The 23,096-nt window shown below is 48.1% G+C and overlaps 1 protein-coding gene across 5 annotated transcripts in view; it reads left to right on the top strand.

Moving 5' to 3' along the window:
- Positions 1-23,096, top strand: part of TEX2 (testis expressed 2) — a 120,278-nt gene that overhangs the window by 63,477 nt on the left and 33,705 nt on the right. For all 5 annotated transcript variants that reach the window (XM_084748505.1, XM_084748504.1, XM_084748501.1 and 2 more), the window contains exons 3-5: positions 10,951-11,151; positions 12,337-12,676; positions 15,454-15,701. In XM_084748505.1, coding sequence (XP_084604631.1) covers positions 10,951-11,151; positions 12,337-12,676; positions 15,454-15,701 — 789 coding nt within the window. The remainder of the gene's footprint in view (positions 1-10,950; positions 11,152-12,336; positions 12,677-15,453; positions 15,702-23,096) is intronic.

Here is a 23,096-nt window from a genome sequence, read left to right as displayed (position 1 = left end):
GTGTTTTTTGAGGGCAGAGGAAGCTCAGTCTCCTGTACGTGCATATCAGAGATGAGTGTCGGCAGCGGCGGCCGCGGCCTCTGTGCTCTGGAGCTTCTTTTTTGATAGATGAAGGGATGAGTAGGGGTCTGAGTGACAGGCAGGTCCACGTGCCAGCGCAGGCACAGGGTAAAAGCACGCTGCAGCGTTACTGGTGTGTCAGCCCAGGCGCCACACAGAGGGCTCTCATTGCTTCCTGGGGCCAGAGTGGCAACCGTTTCGGCTGGTCAGCTCAGCATCCAGCTGAGCACGGAGCACTGGCTTTGAACTACTCCTGGCACTGTGACTGAGAGAGAGCACGATAGTAGCTCCTCCAGACTTTATTATTGGGCAAAAGGTTAATTGTAGCCTTTCCCAGGATGAAATGGGCCCTTTATAGATTTGCACTTCCAGCCAAACGTGGCTTCTGAGTCCAGCAGAGAACTGAAGAGAAACCTCCGACCTTTTCTAAATGCTGTCCCAGGACCCGACAACTACAGCCTGCTGCCTTGTTCCAGCGGCACGCGCTGCCTCCATCTGAACAGTTCAGGTTCAGAAAGAAGCAAGGCTCATCAACATCCCCGTTGTGTGAGTGGAGAGATGGCAGCTCTAGGAATGAGACACTGGCTGAGGGTCACAGCTCTGTGTGCCACTCCCGTGCCGCATAGCAAATGAAGGTGGGGAAATACCTCACTTGGTAAATTTAGGGTTAAGAATGTTAAAACAGGTGAACAGGGGACAGTGTGGGCGGGGCCTTGGCATTCCTGTGCTGATCTCAGGGTTGTGTATCTGACTGCTCAAAGCTAGAAATTTCACATGCAGCTGAATCCAGGGATTCGGTCAAGTTCCTGCAGAATTGGGGCTGCTGATGGTAGGAAAGGTGACTAGCTTTGTGCTCAGAGCCCTGATTGAAGTGTTGGGGTGTCTCAGGGACAGACTAGGGGGTCAGAGCAGAGCCTGGTCAGCATCTTGGTCTGAGCCCAAGTCCAGTCCGCCCCGGCTGCCTGTCTAATAGGGATCCAGCAGCACTTCCTGTCGCTCCAGGCTCTCTGTTTTCTTACTCTGTGCACTTTCCCTTTGATTCCTCTCCTTGAGGACAGTGGCCGAGTCTCCTCCTTGCAAGTAATTGCTCAGCTTGTCCCTGTGTGTGTGTCCAGGAGTGCAGCAGGCGCTGTGCTTTATGGGCCAGGGGTGGGGGTGGGCAGCCTGTTTGGCTTGTGAGTTCTAAGGATTTCATTTCATCCTCAAAGCTACTTTCTGAGTCAGGCTCCATTCATATGCTCGCTCAAGAGACATTTGCTAGAACTGAGATGTGCCTTGCTCTCCCTGCTCTGTGCAGTCGGCGGCTCAGTTAACTAAAGCAATCAGTTAACAGTGGTCCACTGAGGACAGAGGGGCAGCTTCCTGGGAGAAGTGTCACCTTTGCTATGACCTGAAGGGTGACAAGGCACTGCCCAGACTATAGGGCCATGTCAGGAGGCCACACCTCAGGCAGTTAGACCTGCAGCCAAGTCCCCACTGTACCAGCCTCAAGCAAGAGGCAGACCACTTACCCTGGTCTGAGCTTTGTTGTGCCTGTGGCTTAGGAAATCAGCAGAGGTAAAGACAAATGCACATGAAGGCCTGGGACGTCATATACACTGACATACCAGGTGCTATTGTGAACACTTATTAGTATGCAAGACTGTGCTAACGATTTGTTCGTTTTTATGTTATGAATTATGCTTCCCGATGTAGTGTCAGCGTAGAGGACTGTTGTGGTTCATGTGTAGAGTATGAGTTGGGGTGAAGAAGGCAGAAAGAAAGCTAGACTGAACCCTTTTGTAGGATGGAAAAGTGGGAGTCCAAGGACTGAACAGCACCCACGTTGTAGCTGGCAGGTGTTGGAGGCGGGGTCAGAACCTGCGGAAGTCTTGATAACAGTGTGTGGGTAGCCAGCGTGTGGTTTTTTGTTTTGTTTTGGTTTTTTTTTTTTTTTTTTTTTGGTTTTTCCAGACAGGGTTTCTCTGTGTAGCCTTGGCTGTCCTGGACTCACTTTGTAGACCAGGCTGGCCTTGAACTCCAGCGATCTACCTGCCTCTGCCTCCCGAGTGCTGGGATTAAAGGCGTGCGCCACCACGCCCGGCCTGCCAGCGTGTTTTATCAGCAGTCTTAGCACCAAATCAAACACGAGCGATAGGGTCTCCTAAAGCTAACAAGTGGTCATCTCCAGTGCAGGAGCCAGCTGAATCTTGATTGTGGGTGGTGTGTGTCTGTTGTTTGGCAGCCGTGGACTTTAGCCTCAACTAGATCTGTTGGGCAGAATTAAAGGAACAGGGCACTCCAGGAAGGGGAATCTGAAGGTAAAAGGGAAAGAAAAAAGAAGAAACCACAGCCACTGTGCATCTGGGGAGAGGATGGGGGAAGGAGCGCTGGCCTGGGTCATACTGAGCAGACATTGGAGCAGGCTATCCCCAGGAGAGGCATAGCCTGGGGTGCCTCTGCCGCTGGAGTGCCGCTGGAGGTTTTGTGGTTTTGATCTGTGTAGTTAGGCCTCAAACTCTTTTCCGTTATATTCCTCTGGATCAGGTTGTCCTGGTATTTGGTGAGTGGAGAGGGTGACCTGTGTCTGCCAGAGCTGTCAGCAGAGGACAACCGCTTACTCACAGACTGCTGGAGAGAGCCAGAGCTTGGGCGGGGCCTGCTCTTCAGGCTTCTGGCCTCAGCTCCTTCTTGTACTGTGGCAAACCAGCTCCCCTAAGCATTGTGGGGAAGGTTGCCTTTGTTTACCAGTTAGAAGAACTGACCTACAGCCCAGTAAAGGGCAAAGGGTAGTGGCTGAATGCCTGACCTGTGCACAGAGAAGTATTGGGCTCAGCTCTCACACCTTTGGTGTGGTGTCTTTTTTTCCAAATCTGAAAAGCAAAGAAATAAGCTAAAAACTTGATAGACATTTCTCCATAGATAAGTGTGCATTTGAAAAGAGTGAAGAAAACCACTCAGTGACAGTAGCAGGATTGTTTTTGAGGTGCACATGGAACTGTTGTCAGTAAGCCAAGCACAGCAGTGTGTGTCTCTAATCTCAGAACTCGACAGTGAGATGTGCAAATGCTGCCTCATTCCCAGCACTAGAGAAGCTGAGACGGGAAGATGTGAGTTTGAGGCCAGACTGGTAGGCATAATAACTCTGTCTCAAAACTAAAAGAATGCGGAAACTGTCACCAAAATAGACAAAATACATGTTAGGCATAGAAAAAAAAATGGTAGCACACGCCCTTAGTCCCAGCACTCAGGAGGCAGAAACAGGAGGTTCTCCATGAGTTCAGGGTCAGTTTGGTCTACAGAGTGAGTTCCAGGACAGCCAAGGCTACACAGAGGAACCTCTATTTCAACCCTCACATCCAGAGAAGAAAAGAGAAAAAGAAAAAGTCCTTTTCCCCTTCTGAGGTTTGAGGGGTGGAGACTAGCGCGTGTCCAAGATTCAGTCTCTCACCTGTAACTCCGTCATGGCTGGGCGAGGCGTTGCTGCCGGAGTGTTATGGACACTAATGGAGCGTTGAAGACCACGCTCATCCACGATGCCTTAGCACGTGGAATACATGAAGCTGCCACAGCCGAAAGTGCCAAGCCCACCAGTGTGTTTGCATTCAGTCGTGATGAGCCTGTGTATGTGAGGGTGCTGGAGGCCCTTGTGCTTAGCACCTACTCAGCCTAATTATGGTGACAACAAGAAACTAGGGGAGTGGAGAAGGGAAACCCCATAAAGTGGTTGGTTGCAGTTGTATAGTGGCTAAGGGCTGTGGCAGAAATCTCAGGCCAAGGATGTACTTCAAATGCAAGAAGTGACCAAAATTTTGGCTCATTAACGAAAAAGGAATTATAGAGAGAATGTTCTTGGGCCATAATGTAATTAAACTGGAAGTCAGTAACAGAAAGGTAGCTTAAATTTTTCCAAATTTTTGAAAATAAAATAATATACTTCTAAGTAGCTTGTGGAAGGGAGCTAGTTTCCAATTGAATGAGATACGAAGTCCAGCATGTAACAAATTTCATTGAATGTAGGATTTAGAAGGAAATTTAGCAGTAGTATAAGTTTATGTTCAAACAAAGAAACTTTTGAGAGAAATTCAAATTCCTGCCAGGACTGAAAGAAGGATATCACTGCAGACTTTCTAGACATTGAAAAGGTCAGAGAGGGGCACAACTCCTACAGCGTTTGATGTTGATTCTCCTGCCTCCATGTGAAAAAACAAGGTATGGCCGCCAGCCTGGCCTGGGGTGGGTGAGAGACACTGACTAAGGGAATAGGCTGGGAGTGGTAGAGCAAGGCCCCTCACATCTTCTGATATTTCTGACCTGGCCTCTGCTCTGGACACAGGCAAACCCACGCACACATCCATGAACCCAAAGATTACAGAGAAATATCACGTTATGGCCAAAAGTTGGGAACTTAGCTGAAATGAATTCACACCTTGGTTTTTAAACTCAGTACCCACGAGGCAGAGGCAGGCAGCTCTCTATTAAGTTGAGGGCAGCCTGGTCTACAGAGCGAGTTCCAGGATGGCCAGGATTACACACTGAAACCCGGTCTCCAAAAAAAATCGAAGGAAGGTGGGGGAGAGAAATTTCTGAGAGGACAGACAGACAGACAGACAGACAGACAGAGGCTGAGACTGAAGAATCACGAGTCCTTATTTTAAAAAGAACAACAAACCCCAAATATATTCCTTGACTAGTCTATTAGAAAAAGATATTAAATCCATGATTTAAAACTTTTCTACAAAGAAAGCTTAGGTTCCTCTACAAAGTCTCTCAAATAGAAGAAATAATGCGAATGCTACAAACATCCAGAAAAGAGAAACGAAGGCTTTTATGGGAGTGTAGTTGCCCTTGGAGGTCAGGAGAGAGCCCTGGATCCCTGAAGCTGGCGTTGTAGGCAGCTGTGAGTCACCTGATGTCAGTGCTGGGAACTGAGCTCAGGTCCCCCCAGAGCAGAGAGTGCTCATAACCACCAAGAGCTGCTTTCTAGCCGGAGAGCCTCATTGCTCTTTACGTGTGTGTATGGGTGTGACTGTGTGTGACATACATCGGATGCTTGGGAGCGGAAGTTAGAGGCGATTATGAGCCACCATATTCCTGGACTAAGGTCCTCTGGATGAGCAGCCTGCTCCCTTAACCACTGAGCCATCTCTCCAGCTCCAGCTTAACTCATTTTATGATGCCTACTAATACCAAAAAGTACTGCATGAAAACTAGATTACTTTCCCTTGTAAATTTAGAAAAACATTAGCAAGTCACATTGAACAATGTAGAACACGGAAAAGGGGTTCAAGTTAAACCTTCAGTGGTAGAGAGCGGTTCAGCATGCTCAAAGCCCTGGATCCTATCTCCAGCAACACACACACACACACACACACACACACACACACACACACACACACACCTGGTAGGGAGGGGTGCAGACCCTTGATCTGTTCGGTTTCCTAGTTTCTCTCATGTAAAAATTTCCGCCATGACCAGGTTCAGGCTCCCAGGGTAAAGTCAGTGAACATGGAGCTGGAAATATATAGACACTGGCTCTCAGAAGCTGGGACATCCAGTTTCAGCACATAATGACCAGTGTTGTCATTTAATCCTGACAATGCGAAACTGAGTCAACATTTAAGTCAATGAATGGAATTTAGCATAGTCACAAATCAAAGAAAAAGACATTTGGCATGGCAGCACGTGCCAGTCAGTAATGCCAGTACTCCAGGAGGATCTGCACAAGTTTGGCACCAGCCTGACCAACATAACGACCAACGAAGTAAGATCTTGGAAAACCATGGGGGCAGGGGTGGGAGCAGGGGTGGGGGTGGGGTGGGGAGGGTGGGTGGGGTGGGGGCAGGGTGGTGGGATGGGTCAGTAAGTAGAATTGTTTGCAGCATAAGCAGGAGGCCCCATAGCTCTACTACCTGTGTAAAACAAAATTAGACACGAAGAGCATATCTGCAGCTCAGTACTGGGCTCTACAGAGGCACAGGTCCGGGTCTCTCAGGGCAGTCATGCCAGCTGAACAGCAATTCCAGGTTCAATGAGAGACCCTGTCTCAAATACAAGGTGAAGAAAAATGCCTGGGGGAGATATATACCCCAATCGTATACACACAGAGAAAGGAAGGGGAGGAAGAAGGGAGGGACAAATGCAGTATTTTGTTTGTTGTTTTGTTTTTTGAGAAAAAAAAAATTGTAATCGCTTTACAGCCTGATCCCAGCCCCCTACCTCCTCTCCTCCCAGTCCCATCCTCAGGATGCCCACCCCCCCCCCAATTCTATCCTCCCTTTCTCTCAGAGAAAAGGAGGCCCCCAAGGGCTACTGGCCCTCCCTGGCACCTCAAGTCACAACAGGACTAAGTACATCTTCTCCCACTGAGGCCTGACAAGGCAGCCCAGCTGGGGGGCGGGGGGAGGAATTCAGAGGCAGGCAACAGTCAGAGACAGCCCCTACTCCTGCTGTTAGGGAACCCACATGATGACCGAGCTGCTCATCTGCTACCTGTGGGCAGGGGGCCTAGGTCCAGTCCATGCGTGCTGTCTGGTTGATGGTTCAGTGTCTGTGAGTCCCCATGGGCCCAGGTGAGTTTAGTCTTAGGTCTTGTGGCATCCTTGGTCCCTCTGTCTCCCCCAGTCCTTCCTCCTACTCTTCCACAAAACTCCCTGAGCTCCGCCTATTGTTTGGCTGTGGGTCTCTGCATCTGTTTCCATCAGCTGCTGCATGAAGTCTCTCAGAGGACAGTTATGCCAGGCTCCTGTCTGCAAGCATAGCAGAGTATCATTAATACTGACAAGGACTGGCTGTCTCCCATCGGGCGGGTCTCACGTTGGACCAGTCATTGCTTTGCCCTTTCCTCAATCTCTGTTCCATCTTTATCCCTACACTTCTTGTAGGCTAGACAAATTTGGAGTCAAAAATTTTACGGATGGGTTGGTGTCCTGCCCCCTCCACTGGAAGTCCCACTTGGCTACAGGAGGTGGCAAGTTCAGGCTCCCTGTTCCCCACTGTTAGAGATCTCAGCTAGGGTCATCCCCCTGGACTCCCAGGGGCCTCTCCAGTTCCAGAGATGCTTCCCTGCCGATTTTCCTTCTCGCTCCACATCCTCCCCTCCCCCACCACTCATACCCCAACCCCCTCCATCTGATCCTACCCTCTTTTCCATCCCACCCCCTCTCCCGTTCAGCTCCCCCCCCCCCATCTGCTTCAGATTTCTATTTCCTCTTCTGCATGAGACTCAAGCATCCTCCCTTGGGCCCTCCTTGGCTTCTTTGAGTCTATGGATTGTAGCATGGTTATCCTGTACTTTATGGTTAATATCCACTTATAAGTGAACACATATCATGAGTGTCTTTCTAGGTCTGGATTCCCTCACTCAGGATGCACTTGCTTGGTGATAGTTCAGTCAACAACGACAAAAGCAATGTTTGTTTTTGGTTTGGTTTAGTGTTTCAAGACGAGGTTTCCCTGTGTATCTCTAGCTGTTCTGGAATTGACTCTGTAGACCATCCTGGCTTCAAATTCACAGATCTCTGCCTGTCCCTGCCTCCTGACTGCTGGGACTAAAGGCACTACCCACCATGCCTGGATTAAGATTTATTTTAATGGTAAATTAATTTTATGATGGTAAAACAGTCTGATGTGTAGTCTTCTATCCCATAGCCCCCTTCCAGCCACCTTTGAAACAGTGAGGTCCACTGCTGCCACAGGAGCCCTTGAAACAATTCAGAATGAAGGATCTGTTTGAAGATTAAATAAAATAAAATAAAATAAAAACTTCTTAGCCTAGAAATTCTTTGCTATTTTTCTTACCAATTCAGTATATTTCACACTTTTCTTTGAATATTGAGTTCTAACTACTATAGTCTAGATGCATCTTCAACTCAAGCAGTTCTCTTGCCTCAAGAGGCCTGAGTGCCGAGACTAGATAGTGGCAACCAGCATACTTAGAAAACCATCCTCTTGTATGTTGGGAACAATAAAAATTGACCTCGTAGGACGTGCAGATCAGTGATGGAGCCCATGAAACCTTGACGTTAGGCCTTGGCCTCATCACCAGCCTCCATCCAGAACTCCTAATACTGATATTCATGGAAGGCAATTCTTTTCAAGGGTTTATGGTAAACCCTTACAGCCAGATACATCAGATAGAAGCTCAACACTTGCAATTGTTCATCAGTGATCAAGACTGCTGAAGTATGCTTTCATCATAGGCCCCAAGCAATGTGATTTAAAGGCTGTACACTCAGCATTGTTATTTCCACCCAGCCGATGCTCTGACAGTCATCTGCCTTGGTCCTTCTGTGTTGGGGATTGCCTGCTCACCTCAGTCACCGCTGGGTCAGTGTCAGACGCCAGACTACCCCCTTCCATGAGCACTGCTTGCTCATCCAGCGCTTGGGAGTAACTGCTGCTCGTGGCCAGTCACTCACTCAGCTCGTCACGCAGACCAAGTCTCCTGTTGTGTTAACGTGTGTAACTGGTTCCTAAGTTTCACCCCACACACAGATAGGTGTTTGCACCTTGTACTGGAGCTGCCTTTTCATAGTGATGCCTCTTGTTCATATTCTAATTGGCTAAGGGATAAAGACCTAATTCGCCACTCTTTGGTGGGTACCTCTTGGTTGAGAATCCTACCCCTTTCTCTTCTTTAGTTCATTACTTTTTCCTGGGGTAGAACCCAGGACCTCGGGCATGCTTGACAAGTGCTCTGCCACTGAGATGCCTCCCGGCCCCTTGGCTCCTTTAACGTCGTCGACTCCTGGGGCTAGAAGGTTGGCTCAGTGGTTAAGAGCGCTTTGTTGTTTTTGCAATGGACCTCGTGTGGTTCCCAGTACTCACATGGGACTTGACAACAAATTTTTTGCCTGCTTTGACCTCCCTGCCTACTAGACATGCATGTGATGCAATGCTTGCTTGCATGCAAAACACTCATACACACAAAAAAATCATAAGCCCTTATAAATCTTTGTAAGCAACCCTAGCATTTTACTCGGTGCGTAGATTTGGTGCACATTGTCATGATGGATGAACAAATGAAGGGGCTGTGAGAAGTCTTCATTCTCAGAAGCTCAGGTCAGCACTGCTGACAGACTCAGATATTTACCAAGAAACGACATTCCCAATTCTAGGTGTTTCAGGTACTTGTCTGCCTATTACAACGTGAGCCATTTAACATTCCTTACAGAACTTTTAAGAGGTCTTCATGACTCACAAAATCTGAGAAAACGCTTTATGGCAGGCAAAGTGTTAAGTGACAATACTGATCGCATTAGGTCATTGGTGCATTAGTACAGTCTGTTTGCTAGTGTGTTGTTTTGTTAGCATATACTAACATATAATATCATATAAAATGATGGGCATTGTTTTCATGTATATGTATGATGTACTTGATTATATTTCATTCTTTCTGTGTTGTTTGTGCACTTCAGTTTGTGTAAATGTTATTTTTGAGGAGCATGTGTAAAACTAGGCCTGGTGGCACAGGTCCATAACCCCCACTACTCAGGAGGCCAAGGCTACAGGATCAAAGGTTCAAGGTTAGCCTGAGCAACATAATGAGACCCTATCTCAAAAATGGGGGTAGGGGGACGGAGAGTGGGCGTGGGGAGGTAGCCTACTGGTGAAGAGCAGTTGCTGTTCTCTGGAGGACCAGGGTTCCCAGCACCAACATTGTGCATCTCACAACTCCTTCCAGCCTGCAGATCTGATGCCCTTGTGCGGCCTCCTCAAGCACCCACATACACGCACACACACTTACACAGATAGGCACATATACATAAATAAAAGTAGAACAAATCCAGGACTGGACAGATGGCTCAGCAGTTAAGAGCGTGCATTGCTCTTGCAGAGGACCCAGGTTTGGTTCCCAGCACCTACGTGGTGGTGCATAGCCATCCTTAACTCCAGGTCCAGGGGCCTTGACTCCCTTTCCTGACCTCTCCAGGCACCAAGCATGCACACGGTGCACATAGATACATGTAGGCGGAACATTCACACTCATAAAGTCTTTAAAACTTCAAAACAAAAACCAAGCAACTGTATGGATGAATATGTGTGCTAGTTTGAGGATGAGTCAGTCCTTGGCTGTAGTCACTTAAGTTACTGTAGGAGCTGTGACATGGTAATTAATTGTTCCCTACTTGTTTCTCATCTGTTTTTCACTGTGAGGTGTCCTCGAGGTGCATGTTACCGTTTCACTGACCTAGGCTAGTGAGTTTTCTGAGTCTTGGAGGCCTGGTAACAGCAATCAGTGTGACCTGTGAAATGTCAAGGATTGTTTGCAGGCAGACTGAAACAGCAGAATTTGGCTAATTTAAAAAGCTGCACTGGGGCTGGTAAGTGGCTTAGTGGGTAAAGGGGCTGGTTGCCAAGCTGGACAACTTGAGTCCAATCCTGAGTCCTACATGGCGGAAGGACAGGCCCGCCTTCCCCTGCGAGCTGTCTTCTGACCTCCACAGATGCACTACAGCACACATGTAAGAAATAAGAAATAAATCACTCTAAAACTAGCACCAGAGTGGAAGCCAGGCACACATCAGTCATCACAGCACTCAGACTGTGGAGGCAGGATGATCACAAATTCTAGGCTAGCCTGGGCTACATAAGAAACCTTGTAACAAGCAAACAAACAGAAAAACTCTGGGCTGGCTCAGTGTTGGTTCTCAGGGGAGATTGGGTAGAGAGCCTCGCTCTGTTACGTGCGTAAGGCTTGGGCTTCTCCTTCTGCTTGTCAGCTGTCAGAGCTGTGTGCTTAGACAGTGGATGTTAGTGGTCTGCCTCCCCAGTTATCAAAACCATAGGAAACTCTTCCTCCACACTGAGCATCGGGACGTTAACACCGCACATGGGAGCTTCAGTCCTGGAGCCAGGGTCCCCACCGTTGGCACGCGGCTCCTTACTAACGAAGGCTCTCTCCCTCAGGGATGGATGAATGAGATCCACAGCTATGACCCAGAAACTTACCATGCGACGTTGACACACTCAGTCTTTGTCCGGCTTGAGGGTGGAACCTTAAGACTTTCCAAGCCCAACAAAAACATATCCAGGAGGGCGAGCTACAATGAGACAAAGCCAGAGGTCACCTACATCAGCCAGAAAATCTACGACCTCTCAGACAGCAAGGTGAGTCTCCCTGGGCACCTTTGGAAATGCAGGTTGTGGCGCAGCAACTCAGAATAGGGCCTGAGCACCTGGATTGATTGATTGATTGATTGATTGATTGATCAATTCCTTCCTTTCTTTCTCCCTCCCTCCCTCCCTCCCTCCCTCCCTCCCTCCCTTACCCCTTCCCCCCGCCCCCACCTCACCCTACCTGAGACAGGGTTTCTCTGCATGGTCCTGGCTGTCTTGGAACTCACTCTGTAGACCAGGCTGTCCTGGACCTCAGAGATCTTCCTGCCTCTGCCTCCCGAGTGCTGGGATTAAAGGTGTGCGACACTATGCCCAGCTGAGCCTGAGTTTCTATGCGTTTCGCAGGCCCCGTGCTGCAGCTCCTGGGACCACACTCCAGGAGCAAGGGCTCTCTGTGCTCAGAATTTTGACTTTAAAATCTGGTTGTGGAGCTGGGGACGTAGCTCAGTTGGTAGAGCGCTTGTACATACACAGTGTGGCGGCATCTGGAATCTCAGGAGGCCAAAGCAGGAGGACCGCCACGACTTCAGGGCCAGCCTGGGCTATGTAGTTTGAGGACAGGCTGCACTAAACTATATAGTAAAATCCTCTCTCAACCTGCCCCTCCACACACACCCTTTTAATTAAAAAAATCATTGGAATATCAGTCTAAAAAGTGTGCACATACCAGTACATTTTGATAACATATCATTTCTGTTTTGTGGAAAATATAAATTGTTATTCCACACAGGCCTAGGCTCTCTGTTCTCACAGCTCGTGTGAGTGGTCTAAGGCACCTCCACAGTGAGAGAGGTGTGTGAAGTCGCTGCTGTTGAGTCATTCTTGAGTTGATTCGCAGTGCTGACCTACACGCCCTGTCTAGACTGAGAGCAGCTTCACCTCAGAGATCCAAGCCTATTTGGTGACAATCAGGTAAATGTTACTACTGAGTAACTGCTGCCTGAAAGTGAAAGATGCTCGCAGGCCTTGTGCAGGTCTCACATCTGTACACTGAGGGATTTTGAGGAATACCAAGTCATTTCTAGGGCTGTATTCTGGGTTCTGCCATCAGGTTGTAGACAGGCAGCGAGAGTCACTTACTTCCATCATTTCAGTCAAAGGCTCCAAAAGGCTAACCTTTCTGATGCGTGGTAGATCCTCCCTAGTATGTAAATCGCCATTTGTCTTTCTCCGCAGATTTATCTTGTACCTAAAAGCTTGGCTCGCAAACGCATCTGGAACAAAAAGTACCCCATCTGTATTGAGCTCGGACAGCAAGATGACTTTATGTCTAAGGCGCAGACTGAGAAGGAACCGAGTGAGGAGAAGCCACCTGCTGAGAAAGAGCTGGCGAGTGACGACCTTAAGAAGCCAGCCCAGCCTCAAGAGGGGACAAAGTCTAGCCAGCGAGACCTGATACTGTATCTGTTTGGGAGAACTGGCCGCGAAAAAGAGGAGTGGTTTCGGAGGTTCATCCTGGCATCTAAGCTGAAGTCAGACCTCAAGAAGCCGTCTGGCGTCTCCGGGAGTAAATCAGGTAATAGCATTTGTGCTAAATGTGCATGTGTTTAAAGGACTTGTGGGAAGATTGAGAGAGAGAGAGAGGGAGAGGGAGTGGCAGCAGACAGGAAGCCCACCTGTAGTTCCTTACTCTCTGCTACCTCAGTGTACCTGCTACAGTAACCGCTGCCCCCCTTTGTACTCAGCTGTCTTCCCAGCAATGGTCCATTCGCAGGTATGTGTGTCAGCCTGTGGTGCGCCCTGGCGCCCTTCCTTTCTTGGCACTCTCATAAATGCAGCTCCAGGAGACTCCAGCCTGAAGAAAGTGGTAAGAGCAGAGCCTGGTGGTGCACACCTTTAATCTCAAGATTGGGGAGTCGGTGGCAGGCAGATCTCTGAGTTTGAAGCTAGCCTCATCTACGTAGTGAATTCCAGGCCAGACAGGCCTGCATAGTGAGAGCCCTGCCTGTGCATCTGAGTGCCAACATTAGAGGCAGGTGCCACCATGCTCGGCTGTATTTGGTTGTTTATTTATTTATTTACTTATTTATTTATTTAATCACTTTACAGCTTGACTGTAGCCCCTCTCCTCTCCTCTCAGCCCCTCTCACACCTCCCTCCCCCTCTTCTCATAGAAGAGACCCCCATAGATACCAACCATCCTGACACATCAACTGTAGCAGGACTAAGTGCTTCCTCTCCCACTGAGGCCAAACAAGGCAGCCCAACTAAGGGAAAGGGATGCAGAGGCAGGCAGCAGAGTCAGAGACAGGCCCTATTCCCATTGTTGGGGGACCCACATGATGACCAAGCTACATATCTGCTACCTATGTGTAGGGGGCCTAGGTTCAGCCCATGCCTGCTCTTCGGCTGGTGGTTCAGTCTCTGTGAGCCCCCATGGGACCAGGTTAGTGTACTTTATAGGTCTTCCTGTGGTGTCTTTGACCCCTCAAGTTCCCTCAGTCCTTCCTCCCATCTTCCACAAAACTCCCTGAGCTCGGCTGTCAGGCGTCTTCCAGGTGGCCTCCGTGGGTTAGTTGGCTAAAGCACCTGTCTCATATTTGGTTATTTTTAATGACTTGCGTTTATGGTATAGCGAAGTCAGTGGTAAGAGCCAGGAATATGGGAGGCCTTGGTATCTACTTCACACTGAAATCAAACAAGTCTACACTCTCACACTGCTAGCAATGCCGTGACTAGCCCGGGCTACCTTAAGACACTGTACTGTATTTCAAAGCTGCTTTAACAGTGATGGCACAACTGGCTTATTAACAGCTGTGAAGGTGACCCTGGTGGTGGCTCTCCAATATCAGACACCTCTGTAAACCCCACTGAGAGAAGTCTTGCCGCTTGACTCAGGCCTGGCCTCTCTCTCTCAGGGATGCTATTGCTTAGAGACACAACCTAGGTTTCTCTGGCAACTCACGGAACAGGTTCTGGCCCATGAGGCCAAAACAAGGATGGATATGCCAAGTCCCTAGCAGTCAGAAGTGGCCGCAGGAGGGACAGAACCCAGAGACTGGTGGGGAGGAGGGGGGAGCAGGTGGGTGGGTGGCCATAAGCCCCCTGGCACAATTCCAACATGATGTTACCAAGGGCCAGCCATGAAATCTGCAGAGTGGTGACAGCTCCTGTGCTCTGTCCCACCCCAAGCAAAGAAGCTGAGCGGGAACAGTGGCCAGGAATAGTCAGATTTTCTTCCCCTTCCTTGGACTGGGGGAGGGGTGCTCTTGGCTCTGTCTTTTTAAATTGTTGCTTATTTATTAACTAAACTCTGGAGTTTTATTTGGATTGCACTGCGTTTTGCAGGACATTGCACTGCAAATGTCCTGACATTTAAAAATAATGTTAAACCTTGAAGTGGTTTGCGAATGATAAAGGATTGTAAAAAGTTTGAATTCTAGGTAAAACCTCAGATATTCAGTCCTGGAAATAATTTAGCTAAAAACAAACAAAAAACAAAAACAAGTTAAAGTAGTTCTCCCAGGTCTTTGTGCGACCAGAGAGAGTGAGCTGCAGTTCACAGGGCTGCGGCCTGGCTGGTGTCAGGCACTTCCCATGCTAAAAACCCTCTGTTGCAACAGAATAAATGAAACCAGGGGTCACCTGTGACAGTCAGGCCCCTGGCTTTCCCTCCACCCACACTTCCTGTCCCTCTGTGTGTCTTCCTCATGGGGTTTCCCTGAATCTTGCTTATTGATAAGGTGTTCTCAGTCTGGATCGCTCTCCTGCCAGGGCAAGGCAAAGGGCAGCTCTTTGCCTCAAAGAGAGCGCAGGTGTCCCTGGTGGGACATCAGTGGCAGTGCTCGCCACAGGCGATTGTGCCTTCTCTTCAAGGACAAGGATGCAGCTTGTTCCCTGCTTAGCATGGGACAGGTCCAGGGACAGTGTTGGATGAGTGCTCTGTTGAATGAAAGATGGCGTCTTTGGAGTACCCTGAGCTGCCGATGAACAGTTCGTCATCTTCCTCCCGACCTTCTCTTTCCCCTGTTAGCGCTCCCAGGTCCACCCTGACTGGAGGCCACCCTGCCACTCTGTTTTGTGTTTTTCCTTTTCCTAAAAGATCACTGGGAGCAAAGGAAAGAGTAGCTACATGGCATACTGTACTGCCCCCATTCCAAAAATTACCTTGGAGAAGAATAAAAACTATTCTAAAATTATCTAGCATTAGAACAGAAGGTATTTTTCAGGGTAAAGATTTTTTGTAATCATTTGTTGGCATTTTAGCTGCTTTTCCATGTACGTCGTGGGCATTTAGTTTACTCCTGCCTTCTTTTCACCATTTGTATTAATAGCCATCACTTCTTACCCCAGGGCTTTTGCCCGCCCACAGCAGACACAGCAGTCCCTCCGGGCACCTGACCCATAGTCGCAGCAGCAGCAAAGGCAGTGTGGAGGAGATGATGTCCCAGCCAAAACAGAAGGAGCTGGTGGGCAGCGTGCGACAGAAGATGCTTCTAGACTACAGTGTGTACATGGGCAGGTGTGTGCCCCAGGATGACGGAAGCCCCCACAGAAGCCCCGTGCAGAGTGCCGAGAGCAGTCCCACCGCAGGGAAAAAGGTAACGCTGTGGGGCCTGGGGCCTTTCTACTCTTCTTAAACTCACCTTCCTATGTGAGGGATTCATGCCAGGCCCTCTCTGTTCCAGGATTTAAAGACATGGTGATGAGCTAGTCACAGAAAGGCATGTGTCCTCAGTTCATGTTCAGGGGGATGGCACCAAGCAAGCACTGGGTGGCAGGAAGAATTGAAGCTAGGCAGAAGTGTTGACAAAGTGTCCACTGCTGTTTGTGTTACCTGGGTCTCTTTGAGGAGGTGATCAGTGAGCCACAGTGATACGTGCTGAGGGCAGAAGGAAATTAAGTATTGGTCTGCACAGTTGTGTGGCTGTGGACAGAAACACACCGTCGAAGGAAGTTTTTCCCTGCACACATGCTCTCACTACGTGACTTCCACCATTGCAGCTGTCCTTGTGTGGTGTGGACATGTGGTTTTGTTCAACATTAGCTGGTGATGCTCTGGGGCCTTGTGAGTATGTGAGTCGTGCTGATGGGACACCCTGGGGTGGGGACTTATTTTCAGAGGCTCACCCACTGACATTGCAAAATGGAGTTTCAGGGCTTCCCTCCGCACAAAGACCCCTGGGACTGAGGCCCCATCAACTCTGAGTGAGCATCTGATGAAAGTCCCAGGAAGCCACCCTGATCAAATGACCCAGGGAAGAAACAAGGGTCTATGACACCCGGCTCTCAGAAAGATTTTTATCAACCTCTTCGTGGAGAGCACCATTCTCCCTCTGATCTTCTGAGGTCTCATGAGAGCCAGATAACTGGTGTCCCCAGGCAAAGGGAATATGGGGGAAGGAGACAGCACAGGCAAATCAGACACTTCCAGAAGAGCTGACTCCGCCTGCTTTGGCCTTGAGGGAAGTCTGCTTCCACCAGAGCTGGTGATTCAGAGTGTGCGGAGGCACACAGTCTTCGAGCCAACAAGGATACATAGGTCAGGTCAGTGGTCACCTTCACGCAGAAGAGAATCAGCAGAGCAAGTAAGGCAGGGCACAAGAGGAAGATGCCACAAGGCAAGAGGTCAAACACCACTGACTCGCTATGAGAAGAGGCTGGGTGCTCTGCTGGTAGAGGCAGTGCCTCAAAATGGCAGGGAAAAAAAAAAAGAAAAAAATTGGCAGGGCACAGCAGAGGCCTGTACTAGAGGCCTCCTGCATCTGGACTTGTTCTCATGACAAGTCTTCAAAAGAATTGACAAAGCAGCGGACTGCCTACGACTGCTGAGGCGACTGACCTTCCTACCTGGAGCCTGTTGCTCAGGTGCAGAAACCAGGCACCACCCCTGCTCCCATTTCTCTCACAGCCCACATCTGCCCATTGGCAATACCAGTTAGTTCCTCTCCCAACTACCCACTATCACCCGCATCCCAGCCCACCCTCCACTGTGTCCCACTTTCTCCTTCCTTCCTGCTTTTGGCCATGACGATAATGGACTAAACCTTTGAAACTGTAAGCCAGCCCCGATAAATGTTTTCCTTGGGGGCTGGAGAGATGGCTCAGTGGTTAAGAGCACTGTCTGTTTATCCAGAGGCACTGAGTTCAGTTCCCAGCACCCCCCATGGTGGCTCACAACCATCTGTAACTCCTGTTCCAGGAGATCCAACACCCTTTTCTGATCTCTACAGGCATCATGTGCCTGCCTGGTACCCACATGCATTCATGTAAAAAACACATAAACTTTTTAATGTTTTCCTTTATAAGAGTTGCCATGGGCATAGGCTCTCTTCACAGCAATGAAACCCTAACTGAGACAGAAGTTGGTAGCAGGGACTGGGGTGTGGCTGTGATAGGCCTGACCATGCGTTTGTTTAGAGGAAGGTGGGCTTTGTGACTTTGGATTAGGAAAGCAGTGTAGCGCTTTAAGCAGGGCTCAATGGGCCACACTGGTCGAAGCCTGGAAGACAGCGATGCTTAGGGTGAACTGTGATGTTAGGATGTTGCCTGGAGATTGTTCTTGTGATATTTCGGTGAAGAATGTGGCTATTTATTGCCCTTGTCCAAAGAGTCTGCCTGAGGCTAAAGTGAAGAGATTTAGATTAATTGCATTTGCAAAGCGAATCTCAAAACAACCTAGTATAGATTCTGTCGTGGCTACTAGTACTCACTCTTTTGAATCGTGTCTTGATGAAAAGGACCAAGTTGAGCAAGGAAAAATGCAAAATGTATGATTCAAGGAGAAAATGAGCATGAGGAAGTGGAATGGAGCCAAGTCCTGTGCTCAAGAAGATAGACAGATTAAAGATATTAAATGGAAAAAAGGGAGTGATGACCTCAGGGCAAGATCCCACCTAGCTGAGCTTTGAAAAGGAATTAAAGAACAGTTTAGGTCCACGTGTGGTGGTGCAGACCTTTAATCCCAGCACTTAGGAGGCAGAGACTTGCAGATCTCTGAGTTCAAGGTCAACCTGGTCTACAGATTGAGTTTCAGGACAGGGAAGGAAACCTGGGAAGGCAGAAGGCTGGCTAAGATGTACAGCTCCAACAAGCAGCAGACCTGGGCAGCTCCGACCACGCAATTTTGGCTTTAGAATCAAGGATAGAAGAAAGGGGCTTTGCATTCTTCTTCTGGGACTAAGGAAAGCTGATGAGTTAATCTCACCCATAATAATTAAAACAAGATCAAAAGATTTGGATAGAGAAACAATTTGAAGCTATTAAACTGCATTTAAATTATAAGATATCCCTGGTTTCCAGATGTCTAATGTCTGGCTTTAGGTAATGTAAGTCATAATTCAGAAAATTCCTTTAAAAATGTCTCCAGGTGGGATAATCTTACTTCTGGTTTGCGGGTGTCAGCAGGGGACACCCTGCAGGTTGGCTGCTTATGTGCTCCAGATGTGAGTCCAGGAGGTTCTGGGTTCTGTGGGCCCTGGAGTTGGCCACTGGGAGAGAAGGCCACAGTGTGTGCTCATCCTCCAGGTGTGAGGCTGCGCTACTCAGGTCACGCAGGGCACGTCACTTCTTTGTCCTGGGAGGACTGAGGGGATGTGAGAGGCACTGTAGGCTGCCCCAGGGTGGAGAGCCCTGTTGTCTATTACTGTCACCCAGGGTTATGGATTCTGTTTTTGACCTAGTGTCTGTGAGCTGGGTTACAGGACAGCACCACCTGTGTTTCAGAGGATAAGAATTCTATGAATAAGAATCAGTTAGAGGGGCTGGAGAGATGGCTCAGCAATTAAGAGCACTGGCTGCTCTTCCAGAGGATCCAGGTTCAAGTCCCAGCACCCACATGGCAGCTCACAACTGCCTGTTCCAGGGGATCTGACATCCTCACAAGGACATACATGCAGTCAACGCACCAATGTACATAAAATAAAAATAAATTATTAAAAAAAAAAAAAGAATCAATCAGAAACCAGGAAACCTGAAGCTGGCAGAGGTTTCCAAGGCTGCCAGTTTTCCTCTTCAAAGTGGGTTTTTCAGACATGTAAGACTGGAAATTGAAAGATGCTTTTTATAAATTTTAAAATGTGAAGCAATATGTCCAATTTAAAAGTAAAAATTTAAAGGAGACAGAATGCCAAGAAAAACCAACAAGGAAGAGAGTAGTCTTTACTTTTTAACCTTTTTACATATATTTAGTGTGTCTACACATGTGTGTACACATATGTGCATGCCCCTGTGCCCATGCCATGGAAGCAGGAGGATGACTTTCAGTGGTCAGGGGTCAGGTCTCTTTTTGCACCATGTGGGTCCCAGGGATTAAACTCAGGTCGTAGTGGTGCATGCCATTAATCCCAGCACTAAGGAGGGAGAGGCAGGCAGATCTTTGAGTTTGAAGCCAGCTTGGTCTATTGAGTGCATTTTAGGACAGCCAGGGCTTCATAATAAGACCCTATCTCAAACAAACAAACAAATAAAAATTCAGGTCACCGGCATGCACCTTTACCCACTGAGTCATCTCACTGTCCCAAGAATAGCCTTTTTAAATAAATATGTGGGAACAACTAAATATCCAGGCAAAAGAATAAAACTTCACACTCCATACAGAATTAGGTCACGTGATTGCAGACCTCAAGGCAAACTTTAAACTGTAAAGTTCATAACAGAAGTAAAGCTTAGATAGAGTTAGGTGAACCTTCTGAGTAGGGAACGGGTGCAAATCAGTGACTCTAGCACATAAGATCAAGACTGCCTAGAAGAGGCCAGGCATGGTGGCGCACGCCTTTAATCCCAGCACTTGGGAGGCAGAGGCAGGCAGATCATTGTAAGTTCGAGGCCAGCCTGGTCTACAAAGCGAATCCAGGACAGCCAAGGATACACAGAGAAACCCTGTCTCCAAAAACAAAAACAAAAACAAAACAAAAAAAAGAGAGAGAGACTGCCTAGAGACTGGAGAGATGACTCAGTGGATAAGAGCACTGCCTGCTCTTCCAAAGGACCTGGGTTCAATTCCCAGCACCCACATGGCAGCTCACAACTGTCTGTAACTCCAAGATCTGACACCCTCACACCAATGCACATAAATTAAAATTAAGTAAAATATTAAAAACAAAAAAGGACTGCCTAGAAGAGCATAAGAAGGCAAAAAGAAAAGAAATAAAGCCCCTACTAAGATAACATAAGCAAACAACCAGAGAAAAATAAATGGGGCTTCACCCAAATTCAAGCCTTTGGTACCATAAACAGTACCATTGAGGGCCGGGCGTGGTGGCGCACGCCTTTAATCCCAGCACTCGGGAGGCAGAGTTGGGCGGATCGCTGTGAGTTCGAGGCCAGCCTGGTCTACAAAGTGAGTCCAAGGCTACAAAGAGACCCTGACTCGAAAAACCAAAAAAAAAAAAAAAAAAAAAAAAAAAAAACAGTACCATTGAGAGCTTTGAAAGAGCCAGGGCTAGCCAGATGGCCAGTGGGTCCAGGTGCGTGCTACCAAGCCTGATGACCTGGGTTCAACCCCAGAACTCGCATGGTGGAGAAGACCCACTTCTACACACTAAGTAAAAATAAACAAAATGAAATAAAAGCAAAATCTCAAGCTTAAAAAAATTGGGGCTGGAGAGATGGTTCAGTGGTTATGGGCACTTACTGTTCTTCCAGAGGACCTGAGTTTGATTCTCAGCACCCACATCAGGTGGCTTACAACTACCTGTAGCTCCAGCTCTAAGGGATCTGATACCCTCTTCTGGCCTCCCTAGGTACCTGCACATGTGTGGCACACACTTATACTGACACCCACCCCCCCACCCCCCCGCCAAAAAGTAAGTAAGTAAGTAAATAAATAAATAAATATATGTAAAAGATAGTTCATAATGTAGGAGAAAACATTTGCAAATTGTTTTTCTAATATGGACCTAATACCCAAAACATATAAAGGAGTTTTATGAACCAATATTAAGGACATAAATAATAGAATTTTAAAATGGGTAAAGAGATAGATGGCTCATGCAATAAGTGTCTGCTTTATGAGGACCTGAGTTTGGAGTCCCCAGAGCCCATGTAGGAACAGGCCTGGTGGCATAGCTCTGTGACCCCTGAGCTAGCCAGGCAGGGACATCCCTGAAGCTCAGTGGCCCGCCGGCTTGGTTCAGTTGATATGCTCCAGGTTCTGTGAGACCCTGTCTTAAAAAAAAAAAAAAAAAGTCTGAGAACTGGAGACAGCTCAGCTGTTAAAAGCGCACGCTGCTTTGGCAGAGGACTCCAGCACCCATGTCAGGGCATCACAGCAGTCTGAATCCCAGCTCCAGGGGATCTCAGGCTCTCCTTTGGCTTCAGTCAGTAATTGCGCTCGTGTGTACTTACCCCCCCCAACACATACCATTAAGAAATAAATTTTTATAGTCAGGCATGGTGGCACAAGCCTTTAATCCCAGCACTCATAAGGCAGAGGCAGGAGGATCTCTGAATTTGAGGCCAGCCTAGTCTACAAAGCGAGTCCAGGACAGCCAGGCCTACAAGAGTGTGACTGCCACAAAGAAAAAACGCATGTGTAAAGGGGACTAGAGTGAAGGCTCAGCTGGTAAAGTGCTTGCTTGCTAACATGATAACATGAATTTATCCCCAAAACCCACATAAAACCTGGGGTGGGACCGTGTGCTTGTAATACCAGCACTGAGGAGATAGAGACAGGTGAATTCTGAGCTTACTGACCAGCCAGTCTGGCCTGCTCAGTGGGTCCTAGGTCCCAAATGAGAGACCCTGCTTCAAAAAACAGGGCGGGCAGCTTAAGGGACAATGTCAAAAGTAAGCCTCTGGCCTTCATACACACATACATACACACATGTGCACACTCATACCCACTCATACATACATGAACATCAACATGCAAATGAGATGGGTCAGAAGATGAAGAGTTGACTCAGCAGCTAAGGACAGTGGCTGCTCTTCCAGAGGACCTGGGTTCAAGTCACAGGACCCAATCTGGCCTCTGTGGCACCAGACATGCACATGGTACACAGACATACATAAATAAAACACTCATACACACAAAAGTACATTTTAAAAATCAGTCAAGGATCTGGATAGACATTTCAAAAGAAACAAAGGAGATGGCTCAGTGCATATGGCTCTTGCTGAGGACCCAAGTTAGTTCCCAACACTGACAGCTACTTGTAATTCCAGCGCCAAGGAAATCTAATACCTTTGGATTTCCAGGGCTCTGCCGCTCTGGGTCCCTGCCTTAATTAAAATAAAATAAAATAAAGGGTGGGCAGGGCTGGGCATGGTGGCACATGCTTGTAATCTCAGCACTTGGGAGGCAAAGGCAGGCAGATCACTGTAAATTTGAGGCCAGCCTGGTCTACAAAGATTCCAAGACAGCCAGACTACACAGAGAAATCCTATCTCGAAAAACAAAAACAAAAAACAAAACAAAACAAAAGGTTGGGGGGAGTGGGGTGGGGTGGGGCTTAAAGAAAATATAGTGAAAATGTTTCTGTTCTAACTAGGAAAAGGTTGTGTATGTGTCTGTGTGTGTGTCTGTGTGTGTGTGTGTACGTGCACACGCACATATGAGTTCTCTATAATTAATATCCATTGTCTTAAAATCAAGGGAGGGCTGGAGAGATGGCTCAGTCATTAAAGGCTAGGCCCACAACTAAAAATATAAAATCAGGGGGAACAAGCACACAAGTGTGAAGAGAGTGTCCTGCCATGTCTGCTCCTGAGCCAGGCTGCCACATGTGCCACCTTGAGACAGCAGCCATGCATGACCAAACTCAGGAGCAGTTGCTTCATGCTCCCTTTTAGCAGAAAGGCAACCCTGGCTCCAAGAAAGCTGAGTACATTCCTGCTGCGTTGGGCATACGATCATTTTAAATGGCATATTTCCCAAGAGCTCTATATAGACAGTCTTGATAGCCTTGCCTCAGCTTGGGAACATTGCCCTCCCAAAACGCAGTCTCCGGAAGTCACTCGGGAGGCTAACCCTTCCTAAGCACATGGAGGGAGAG

Source organism: Acomys minous (assembly GCF_964271855.1).
Source record: "Acomys minous genome assembly, chromosome: 12".
NCBI lineage: Eukaryota > Metazoa > Chordata > Mammalia > Rodentia > Muridae > Acomys > Acomys minous.
The sequence above is the reverse complement of the archived record's forward strand: the minus strand, read 5'-3'. Positions and strand labels throughout refer to the sequence as shown.